We start from the raw sequence: 12746 nt of genomic DNA, 5'->3' as shown, positions 1-12746 counted from the left end.
GCCCAACAGGTTGACTGCTTTAAGTGTCTGCAGCTGATTATTTCAGGAAAAGCCAAGCACAGAAGCTAAATTGAGATCACATTTCAAATAGAAAATTACTTTTGCACAATCCCCTAAAAACAGTATTTGGCACCAACCAGCTGCTTAACCTTGTTATTTTAATGGAGCTGTGGAGAAGAACTACCTGCCTGAAGATAATTTAATCCTAACTCCAGAGTTAATGTTTACATACATACAAATAGCATCCTGTGATACAGGAGAGGGACCAACGCAATCTTCTGCTTGAACACACACATACTGTAGCGTTACTGCATACTGATCTGCCCAGATGCCTTTTCTGTGGGGAAGAGATAAGTTCACGAGCATCAGGAAAACCTTATTTTAAGAACCACCATCTTAAGAACCACTTCACTCTGGATCTATAAACACTAAGATAAAGTTACTGAATAGTTGCCATACATTTACATATACATATGTACACTGCACATTCATATATTGACAGTATTTATGTAGCCTTGTGTGCTGTCATTGTCAGGCTGAAGTCTCAATCAAATTAAAATATAAAAATAAAAAATAATAGAATCACATCAATAACAAGTATTCAAACTAATCCTGTCCATATAGCATCTATTACAGCTTTTTCAGGCTAATGCTTTTAGAGTCCTGCATCACAACCAAAACAGAAAGCTGATCTAGTTCAATCCAACTCTCTTTTTAGAAAAGACAAGAAGTCCGTACAACTATAGCCACGTCCATCAACTCAGAATGTGTGAGAAAAGAGGTTGCAAATGAAGATTGAGGCAAAAAAGTTGAGTACCTCAGCCTTCTTCTCTGTTGTTACCAGCTTGTCAGTCTTGCTCATAAGCAGGGCTAAGCTCTCTAACCCTCCTTTTCTGGTTGACATACCTGTAGTAGCCCTTCTGATTATTCCTGGCATCCCTTGCCAAGTTCAGCTCCAGCCGCACCTTGGCCTTCCTGACCTCATCTCTACACAACTGGGCAGTGTCCCTACACTCTTCCCCGGATACCTGTCTCGGCTTCCACTGCCTGTGCAGTTCCTTCTTGCCCTTTGGTTTGACCAGCAGGTCTCAAATCAACCATGCTGGTCTCTTCACTTCCTTGCCTGATTTCTCACACTTGTTCCTAAAATTCAGGGTCCTGATTTCACTCTTCACCTGACCCATATCCCTCAGGACTGTGAACTCCACCAGAGTGCAATCCATACAGCCCAGGTTGCCTCCAATCTCCACACCACCAATGAGGTCACTTGCATCGTCAACCATCAGGTCCAGTATTGTATCCTTTCTGGTGGGGCTGTATACTACCTAGGTAAAGAAGTTATCCTCAATACATTCCAGGAGTCTCCCAGATTGCCTACCACTCGCTACGCTACTTTTCCAGCAGATGTTGGGGTGGTTGAAGTCCCCCAGAAGGATGAGAGCCTGTGAGTGCAAAGCCGTCTGTAACCGGAGTAAGAAGGCTTTGTCAATAGGCTCCTCTTGATCTGATGGCCTGTAGTAAACACAAACCACGAGGTTCCCTTTGTTGCCTCAGTCACTAATTCGTATCCATAACCTTTTGAACAGCTCACAGCTATTCTTCAGGGACAGCTCTTGCCACTCTATCCACTTCTTGACATAGAGAGCAACACTTCCACCCCTCCTTCCTCACATGTCCTTTCTGAACAGCCTGTAGCCATCGATAGCCAACTCCAGTCATGGGGTTCATCCCATTAGGTTTCAGTACAGCAACCAGGTTGTAGCTTTCTAGGAGAGCCGGTGGCTTCCAACTCCTCCTGTTTGTTGCCTGTGCTGCATTCATTTTTGTAGAGGCACTTCAGCTGGGCTATTGGTCACATCACCTTATGGGGAACTCCCCTTAATTCTTTTAAAGTGTTTCTCTGTTGGTTCCTGTTACCTCAGGAACTCCCATTTCCACATTTCAACTGAGATTTGTCCCAAACAAGACCAGCCACTTACATGAAGTCATCTCTCAAGAGGTCATCCCACCCCACCACTTCCCCCATTCAGTATACAAACCTATCCACTAAAAGGAGCAGAAACGGTAGTGTCATTTACTCCAGATCTTAAAGTCATTTGTAAACCTCCTCCCTGAAAAGTCTCAAAGACTTCTCTAGCCAGGCAGGCTCAATACTGTGCCCCTTGAAATACCTCTGAAATTCAGTACCACTGGAGCCAAGGAACTACTTCTTTGGCACATATCACTCAAATAACAGGAAAAAAGGATGGGCTCCAACACAGTAGCTATCAGAGGGTGGAGTTAAGTGAGGCAGACACACATACACCCACTGAGGGCTGTTGCTACACACCCCTCCCCTACACCTGGGACTTCCGGGCAATGCTCAGTATTTTTTTTTTTTCCCCAAAACTCCCAAGACATACTAGTAGCCTGAAGTAAAAGAATACAAGGGTTATGACTTAGGAGCTTCCATTATCAGAATATTTGGGTTCTTCGGCAAATCTGAAAATGATAATTTTTAACTATTTTGCTGTTACTATTTTGACATGGTTCCTTAGATGAAGTTCCACAGTACATGAACTACTAGTATGCAGCATGGAATGACAGTTGTGAACAAACACAAAGTGAGATGGCACATGCTGCTCTGTGGTAGACTGCTTTTAAGAATGACCTAGCATATAGATTATATTTCAAATAAACAGGTTCCTTATACTTAAAAGGACAGTTGCTGTAATGAAACACACATGAGAATTAACCAGCAACTGACCCAACTCATGCGCAGACTGATGCGATATTCAGTCTGCATTTACTCAATGCAATTGCTAGTACATTTTTGTTACAAGTGTTAAAAATACGCACACTTCCTGCTCTCAAGACGCATGCTCACATCCAAATTTTAATTAGTCTTTCACTAAAGAAGGTTATTTTCAGAAGACAAAACAACTGCACCACTCATGCAAATTAAGAGTTGGAAGGACTTTCCAGTCTCATGAGTAGAACAGATGAAAAATAAGGAGAGAAAAGAAAATTCAAAACGTTCAGATTTTGTAGAACAAAATTATCTTGAAAAACAACTTCAAATGAGTATCAGAATCACATGAATTCTTAAGAGGGAGGAAAGAAAGAGGCAAGTCAAATTCAGCTGCTTCTGGAGGAAGTTCCTGAAACTTCCTGATAACTCTGAGGTACCTGAGGAGAGAGCAATAAGGTCTTGAGTGCCTCAGCCTGGAGAGTGTAACAGACTTTATCTGAAGAATTTGACAGTAGGCAGGTATTAATCACAAGAACTAGGCAAACCCATGTCTAGTGTAAGAGATATCTCCACACACATTATTCCAGAAGGCATCCGGAAACCTACACTGAAACAAGACATTTTAAGTAATGTACGGCACCTATTAAGCAAAGAATTAAGGTAAGTTTTATTAAATATTTGCTGCATTGCGAATGGAAGTGTCTAGCCACCTTACCTGGCATGCTACAAATTCAATTAACACTACCTAGGAAACATTCTCACACTATCATGGGATTTAGGCAAAAGGTATACCAGCACTGGTTTTTTTAAATCTTTCAGTGACTTTTTATACTATGTACTAACCATAGCCTTCACAACTTCCCCTCAATAAACAGAAAAAAAGATTCTCACCTCTAGATGTTCCAAATTTGCATGCTGGCCACTTAATTTCCAGAGGCACAGAAAATAAAATCTTAAAAGTCATTAATGTATTCTATCACAAGAATTTTGGTTACCTGAGTAGTGGAAGAACAAGACTGACAGATAAATCACGATGTCTAGGGACTTGGGAAGAAATTCTTGTCAAAAGACCTACCAAAATCTGAAAAGCCCTAAATCTACATTCTCCACAGTTAAAAGCCAAACAGATGGTACCCATGGCCAGATAACACCAGTTTCCAGAAATAATTCACTAGGTGTAGCGATTGCCAGTTCTTACATTTCCCCTTCCCAACCCCAGATCACCTCTTAGTCCACTTACACTTCTATTACAAAAAAACCCAAAACCCCACAATAGAACTAAACATCACCAAAAAAGTCCCAAGCATTTTGGCTATGGTGAAGAACCTTCATAAACAAGTTATGCTTTGAGTAAGATTTCAAAATCACATACAAAAGCAAGGTTTGCAGAATTCTATCTCAGCGACTGCCAAAGGTCAGAACAACCAAAGGAAGAACAACATTTGGTTTATGGATAAACAAATCCAACAGAAGTAGAGCCAGACAGCCTAGAAGACCTACCTATGAAAGACATTAACAACAAATCATGCTTTATAAATACTTATCACATTTTATAAATAAAGTTTTCCAACCACTGACATTCCAGCATGTTCAGTAAGAACCAAGAATAACAACACTTTACAGCGTAACAGATACCCGCAGGTCTGAAAAAAGATTTCCACAGCTGAGGGAGGCAGTAATACAATACAAGTTTGCAGTCTTGTATGTATCTAGATACCTGATAGCTTGCAATAGGGTAACCTGGAAACCTCTCCTTAGATTTCTGAGAAAAAAAGCAGGGTTTGATAAACTATGTATCAAGACTACAATGTTCTGCATTTACCCTTTTTTCTTAGCAGGCAGCCCTCATTTCAGAGGAGAACACAGCAGAACTGCCTGCACCAAACTGTCAGACATCAGACAGCAATCCTGCATGTTTAGCAGTTAGGACTGGTTGTAGCAAACCAATAACTATTTGGCACTTGGATGATGTGCAGCACTAGCCTACCACGCAAATGCTGCAGAATTCTCAGAAACAGGAGTGTCAGCAAGTCAGGACACTCATACGAAAGCAACATTTGTGTCCGAGCTCAAACTATTAAGAGTTAACCAGCTATACATAATGGTTCTTATCTATCTGGCAAAATTCCCAGGTATCCTAACGTTGTCAGAATAACCCAAAACTCCATTCCTGGAGACTGAAAGCAGATTTCTTCATTGACCTGAAGTACCATTACCACACAGAACTCTGAATATCCAGAGCAAGGCATAAAACCCCACGTATTCCTGCTCCAAAAAACGCGCTCTCTCCATAAACTAGTAAGAAAGATGTTTAAAAGCAAAAGTTAGCATTGAGTCAAACTTCCCCACTGATTACGTAACACAAGAGAGACAGTATTAAAAAAAAAAAATAAAGGAGCAAGAATTGATATTTATTCCATCTAATTTCACCTTGCTCACTACATTTTTCAGAATCTAAGCACACATAACATTCCCTCACAATGTCGACCCTGAATTAAATACTCTAATTTTAGAGTCAGAGAAATTTTTCATTTTTTATCACTTCTGTACTTGCAGTAACTTGCAACAGTTGCTATTGCTGATAAGGACGGAAGGGAGCAAAAAGTCAGTTGAACATTAAATGGTATTTTGATTAGACAGAGAGATACTGTGTCATATGGCAGCGATCAGACTGATATTGTCCCTCTTCCCCAGCGCCCATCCACTCACAGTTCCTTTTAACAAAGGGAAATGTCAGTGAAGTTCTTACGAGTTAATTGAAGATACAAAGACCATCTGTCCCACTAATTCACTAAACCTTCATACAGACAATGAATTAGAATGAAAACAGACCTTAATCTCATTCATCTGAATCAGTTCTTGAAGTCTTCCTCTATTGAAACATAGGTAATTCTTACTCTTTCTATTCAAAAGTGAGCCTGTAGATAGAATGCATAGAACTGAACCACCCCAAGCGTTCCAAAAGGCAGCTTCACACAGGACATGAAGGAAAAAGCAATATAGTTGAACACTGCAAGCAACATACAACACCCATCTGTGCTACAAATCTCGTTCACGAGCTTCTGTGAGACTTTTGTAATGCTTCCCAACAGCCACTAGAAAAGAAACAAACACATTTGACTTTATTGTAAATAACTGGACCACATTAAGTCCTCACTGCATAATTTTGTACCATTATAAAAAAAAAATCCAAAACCTCAAAGTACTGCTGAGCAGATTGTCATTTAGGTTCCATAATGAGCAACTAACTTCAACAAGTCTCTTAGTTTTGCTGTTGAGTAACTGAGAACAGTTCGCACAAACAGGACTTTAAATAAAGCAGATTTTTATCTGCAAAAGCAACTTGCATTTATTCTAAAGAGCCACAGCTCAATTAAAATTTAGTGCAACATTTAAGGAATAACTAACAGAACGGTAATTCTAAACACAAGTTACATTTTTGTACGTATAGAGGGAAAACAGGGATTCAAATTAACTGGATGGTTTCGGTTCAACACCTAGTGGAGAAGAGGCCACATGACAAAGTCCACAACCTCATGCACTGAATTAGAGAACAGGAATTCTGAAAACTGTACAGTTTTCAACCATTTTAAACCTTTATCAAAAGAGAAGGTTGTTACCTTTATAGAACTCCAACTGTGCACCTATGGAAGATTTGCTTTGAGAGAGAATGTTTATTTCAGAAAAATTCTGCAACTTTTCTTTTGTTCCACACAGAGACGTGGTAGTAAATATAGATGAGGGGACACCACTAGTCTTTTATTTCAAGTCGACAGAAAGTGGCTTTCAAATAAGTACTATCCAAAAACATATAGTGAAGAATGAAGCACCCATCAGATAAGTATACCTGAACATCTCATGAGCTGCTGAAATACTGTTTTTACCATCATCTACCTGTTAATGCAGTGCCTGTGCTGCTTCCCACACCACTGAAACACAAGCTTGTTTGCTTTCCTCTCTCTCCAACCCATTATTGACAATGGGCAACTCAAAATGCACCCAGATAAAGTAGCGTGGAGGGATGAAACTATCACCAAATTTCTCTTTTCTCTCCAGCAGAAGAGTGAATCCCAGGGTGTCAAACAACAACAGCACTAGGGAGCCCAGTCCATCCACAGGGCAGTGAAGTAGCCCATGCTCGGTGTCCACACAGGCTCCCTCTTCAGAGGCTGGGTTTCTGGGGTCCATCCTCCCAGCTTCTGGGCAATTCCACCTGCAGCTCAGCTAGTTTTTATCCATTCGTAGTTAAAGCAGTGTACTCATACGCTCTCCCACAAAGCATCTGGCTCCTTCTGTCCTTCCTCCTACACACTTCAGTCCTGTTCTCAGCCTGTCTCCTCCTAAACAGCCTATGCTGTAATAGGCTTCACTTAATATAAAACATGCACAGCAGAGGAGACAACATCATATATAAAGTTTAATATCTCAGATTACTCAATCATAATTATTTTAATTCTTTCTGTTCTCTTCTACTGTCAGTGAGTTCCCTTTCTGGAAAGATGCAAGTGGGAAATCAACACTATAATGCTATTCTACCTTCTTTTTAGCACCAAAATTAGAGAGGCACGATAAGCTGTCCTCTCATTAAAAGGAAAGAACAGCATTATGAAAAGATCCTATTAATACAGGTGACTTACCTATGCTATCGATGAACCTAATTCCTAAATTCACAACTCCAAATTATGTGTGAGCAGTCACCTCAAAACATATGTGCGCGTATTTGTGATATAAACATATCAAATTCACATGATTTCAGACTTAATGCTAAAATCAGTAGCTGTTATTTCAAAACATAAGCCCTTTTTCTTCGCAGACTACAAGTAAAGCCACAGTTTGGACTACATTTGTGCTCCTGTGTATGGCATAGGATGCCAATCCTGCTTCAGAAGCTTTCTCTCGGAAACAATATAATGTAATGTTCTTCTTCAACCCCCTGATTTCATGCATAGTCCCTATTCTCTGTAGCGGTTTCCTGAGATCCTGTTACTTGGAACATTTGGATCAAAAACTTCTCAAAGTAGCCTGAAAAAAAGAGGATCCAGATTCCTGGTAAAACAAGACAATATCTGCAGCAGTGGACTAAGTAAAGACCTACAATTCTTGTAGTCCATTAAAAAGGAAGGGAACTGCATGGCTTATTTAACTGAACATAGTCCTGGTCCTTTTTATGGTCATTCTGCATGTAATCATAAAAAGCCTCATCCAGAGTCTTCAAAACAATAAATGAAAACTATAAATAAAGAGCATAACTTCTACGGTAAGGTCACAACGATCCCGATTCAGCAAAGCTGTTTAAAACCTCAGCATTTAAAAACTCTGTGTTTCAGAAGTACTATACAGAAGCCAAGTCCATTAACCTACACTACTCTGTCACTAGGGCAAAGGGACAGACAAACCACCAGCTGTTGTCTCCCAGACAATTATTTGCTCACACTATTTCTCAAGTTCCTGCATATAGACAAATGAAGGAAATTAATTCACAATCATGCTTTAGTGAAAGATCTCCAGCCTTTCAGAGCTGATCCAAGGATACGTGACACTTGAAAACAATCAACATGTCCATTTCTTTGTCGGCAGTCTGTGTCACAGCTGGTTTCAGCAGCAATAATCCATTTTCATGTGCTAACCTGGAGCCTAATGAGAGCACTAGTACTCCACCTAACACTGTACCTGTGAGCTTTAAGTTCTTTCAAGAAGAAAGCTATACATAAGCAAGCAGGAAAACAGCCTCTTTTCCTCACTTTGGATCTTCCTGCCACTCCCAAAGAGGCATGTAACAGCCCGAGGAAACAACCAGACCTTTCAGGAGTCGCCAACTGCTGGAGATAGCAACTGAGCCAGCAGAGCAGTCTAGGAAACTTTTTTTACCATAGCATTCAAGAAGGCAGGGCAGGAGTACTCCATTCCCAAGTGCCCTTGAAGGTGCTGGGATTGATATGCAATGAACCAACAAGGTTCTCCTTTCTTCCATCTCCTCTACAACTCAGTTTTCAACTGCAGTCCAAAGACAACTCCAACACTTCATAGCACAGCATGTCACAACTGATACGGAACACACAGGGTCATGCACAGTGCACGCGCACGCATGCGTACAGTCTCACGAGGAAAAACACATCTAATGCTAAGAAATAATTTAATATTCCAAAGCAGGTGCTTCTCTAAGCAGTTCCTTGATACTATTACCCTTTATGGACACATAGGCAGCTTAGGTGCATGTGACCAAGCACTGGAGGCATCTCACTTCTGACAGTATTATCTCTACAGGCAGCTGCAAATCTCAACTGACATATCCAGAGCAAACTGTCTTGACAAGTTCAGAGAAACTTGCACATTCTCAGATGACAGACAGGGTTCAATACAGGCACAGCTTCTGTCTGAAGAAGCAAGGTTTCTCCTTTTACCACATCAAGACCTTGAGCAAAACATAAGCCAATTTGTCTTCACTCTCAGTGGTTCAAATTCTCAGAGAAGGCCTCAAAGAGCTAAACCCACACATTAAGGCAATGCAGCCTTACCCCACAACCATGAGGCTGCTGGAAGGGTGGAAAGGAACCATCCTGGCGCTCGTTCTTCCATGCAGTACACAAGTGTGCCAGCCACTGACCAAAGCCAAAGCGATTTGGCTTTCTCCTGACGTAGTTCATCCTTGGTTTTCAAAAGGGAAGGTTTACACACATAACCTGCAAAACTGAGAATCTCAAGTGACACTCCTTTCAGCACAGAGTGAAGTGCTAAGTACACATTCCTCTCTGTGACTTGGTTTGTACTTACCACTGCAGCTCTTTTACGGGCTACTTTAAGAAGCTCCCTTCTCTGCTAGCAAACTGGTCTTCAAAGATACTATTCCAAATGCCTTCTCCTCAGCTACCACTGTACTCAAAAACCCTGGCACACAGCACAGGGTGAGCTAGGTAGGAAGGTCCCTAGAAGTCAGATACTTTCACCAAAACCACTGCAGGGCCAAACTTCTTTCACTGAAGTACTTGTTTGAGCCCTGGGAATCCAAGGAGCCCACAGAAACTCCAGGGAACAGGGACAGTATGGGATCATCAGAGGAAGCAATTAAAACTGCATCCATGGACAGCAGATTGCTAATACCAACAAAAACTAGCAACAGCATGTTTTGATCCTTAACAATGTTGACAGCATAGACATCATTTCCTGTGGCACAGAAAGACCCTCAGAAGCTTCCTGCTCATTGAAGACCTGTGAAACTCACCATGAGTCACATGACAAAAGAGAACAGATGCATAAAATATGGGTGTGCAAGTACAGAAAAAAAGTGAGCACCTCTTGTTTTCAAAACAGAGCAGAAAATGGATGTTAAAAGGGAAGGATATTAAAAGCCACCTTACAGGCAGAACACCTGGAACTTCAAAGCCAATCACCTCATTTGAACTTAATCCTGACATTCTCATGATGACATCACATGGTGACCAAGATTACCTGTTCCCCATTTGAAGGGTAGGAAGGACAGCCCTTTGATCTCTGGAATTCAATGTACCTGAAAAGATTCAGGTTAAAAAACTCAGTTAAGTGAGTATCACTGTTTCTGTAACACTGGCAAAACCACCAGAGACTATACCAGAACAGAATTTGCACAGATGGCTCTATTTTGTTGGATGAGAAAAGCTGAGAAGTGGTTAAACACCCTATTTTGAGCAGGGTCTAAATGCACCTGTTCCACTGCACTCCCTCCAGGCTGAAGGACAGCATTTGTTTGAGTTAGCAGTTGTGCTACCAGAATGGGTAATAAAGTCCATGCTTTGAAGTGATAAGAAGCCTCCTGCTTCAGAATTAAAGTCTGGTTCCATGGCAACAAACAGACAGAGGTCCACAAAAGCGTAAGCACCTCAAACATGACTGATGACTGGAGTTCTGCTGCACAGTACCCTACTTTAACCTAAGAATAAAAATCAATGGAGGCTTCAGCCAGTTTACATCTAAAGAAACTGATTCTCTTAAGCTTTGAAAACAGGGCAGCTTTGCAAAGAGCAAAGTTTGACAATTCTCTACTTTACCAGCCTCTTCATCTCATTTAAAAAAAAAAAAATTACTTGTGGGGAAAAAAGATAAAAGCAACCACATGTTCAAAACAGGTTAGATATAGCCAACTCTGCTCGATGTCTAAAGTTTACTTCTAGTACCACTTCTTCAAGATATAGACTTCAGACTTCATAGCCTAAAAATAAGAGACATTATGAAGGTCTTAAATAAAATTAAAAAAAAAAAACCCACACTAACAAACAATCCAAATCCCCAGAAGCAGACTAGTCCTTTTCCTCATCCACCACTTTCACTGGGTACAGCATTTAGAACACCTTATCGTTCATAAAAGGGCCACATTTAGAAGTCATGTATCTCCAAATACCGTCATTGAGAGAAAAAGACTTCTTCAGAACTCATTTTACTGTAATGCAGAAGGAATCTTTCAAGAAGATTTAAGATGCTACCACAATATCATAAAGATAATACACAGCAGGATTCAGAGACTTAGTCTCTAGTAATATTTGCCTACTTACTTGGAACAGGAAAAACATATTGTTAATACCAATTTCAAACGAAATTGCAAGCTATTACCTCTTTCAAAGTAGATTATCACTCAAGATCTTTCTCCTATGATCTTTCTTACTCTCACCATTAAAATACAAACATATTTTGCAGAAACATTACCTGGCAAAGAAGTTTGTAAAAGGTCCCAATATTTTTCGTTTACTGTCCACGTCTATCTCTTGACAACAGTCCTGCTGTCTCTGATCATTGGTCTCTTTAGTGGAATTCAGGGTAACATCCGAGAAGTGCGCCTCATCAGTCTTAAGATTCACAATTGCACTTGAACTGCTTGTGACCACGAAGTCCAAGATGTCTTCATTGCTAACTGATAGAGTTGTTGACAGTTCTGTGCTAAGACTAGAAACACTACAGACAGAGATATCATCGCTTCGATTCAGAGTTTTTGAAGTTGGACTATAAAGTTTGACAGTGTCATACCCAGTTCTTGGGAAAGTAGAGGATTTTCGCACAGCATGGTCCTGTTCAGAAGTCAGAGAATGCGGAGGCAGGTAAGGCGGCAGTGTGCATGCGCTCTGAAAAGCCCTGTCAGGCATGATTTCAGGTTCCGACTGCTTTCTCTTCACATTTAACACACTGCAGAGAACAGGCTCTGGATTTCCTATTTCTAGCGTTGGAATACCAGAATCCACGGATTTAAGGCTATGACAATCTTCTAAAGCACTGGACAGCTGGCCAGGCCCATACTCAGACAACGAGATAGATCTTGGGGTCCTAGAGCTCAAGTTTTGAAGGCCCTGGATACTGCTACTCGCTCTTGTGTCCAGAATTCCCATGAAGCTCAAACCATTTAAGGGGTTGGATAAATTGACATCAGTTGTCTTGGCCCAACTGGTAACTGATTAAAAAGAAAAAAAAAAAAAAAAAAAAAAAAAAAAAAAAAAAAAAAAAAAAAAAAAAAAAGACAAGATTATGAGTTTACAGGTAGGTTGTGGTTTGTTCTTCCTAAATACACTCAGTCCTGTAATAATTTAGGCTTTTAATTAAAAGTTATTTATCTTCTCCTGCACATGATTACTATCCCTTCCCCCTGCTTGAAGCAGCAGAACGGCAACTTAAATTAGGCTTCTAGAACACGTCAAGCATGAAAAGCTTTTCATCAGCAGTTTGTGCACCAGTGTTTGCTTCGCATACATTTCCCAAGAATGAAATGACATACTATAAAAACTGCAGAACTTTAATATTCCATGCCAATATTAAGACAAATATTTTCAATTTATTTTTACACAGTCATAAATGCACATTTACTGATGTTGGGGGGCTACAAAACTTGTTTCCATACACTCAGACCAAAATTCTGGAGTGTTCACTTAAACAGAATTTCTTAGCATTCTTCTGGAAACTATAGAGCTGATAATAAATTTGTCACTGATATAGAATGCATAATATATCAGTTTTGCATTAAGCAAGAGATGCAAAATCTGAATAGCTATAAAGCTATCCG

The 12746-nt window shown here is 40.3% G+C and overlaps 1 protein-coding gene across 1 annotated transcript in view; it reads right to left on the bottom strand.

Annotated features, from left to right (window-relative positions):
* LOC104495832 (TBC1 domain family member 14-like) overlaps positions 1-12135 on the bottom strand; it is a gene marked incomplete at its 3' end in the record, with an annotated part of 16334 nt that extends 4199 nt beyond the window's left edge. Inside the window, exon 1 of the mRNA XM_010138862.1 lies at positions 11405-12135. Coding sequence (XP_010137164.1) covers positions 11405-12078 — 674 coding nt within the window. The remainder of the gene's footprint in view (positions 1-11404) is intronic.
* Between the last annotated feature and the right edge of the window lie 611 nt (positions 12136-12746).

Source organism: Buceros rhinoceros, unplaced genomic scaffold (assembly GCF_000710305.1).
Source record: "Buceros rhinoceros silvestris isolate BGI_N320 unplaced genomic scaffold, ASM71030v1 scaffold9936, whole genome shotgun sequence".
Taxonomy (NCBI): Eukaryota; Metazoa; Chordata; class Aves; order Bucerotiformes; family Bucerotidae; genus Buceros; species Buceros rhinoceros.
The sequence above is the reverse complement of the archived record's forward strand: the minus strand, read 5'-3'. Positions and strand labels throughout refer to the sequence as shown.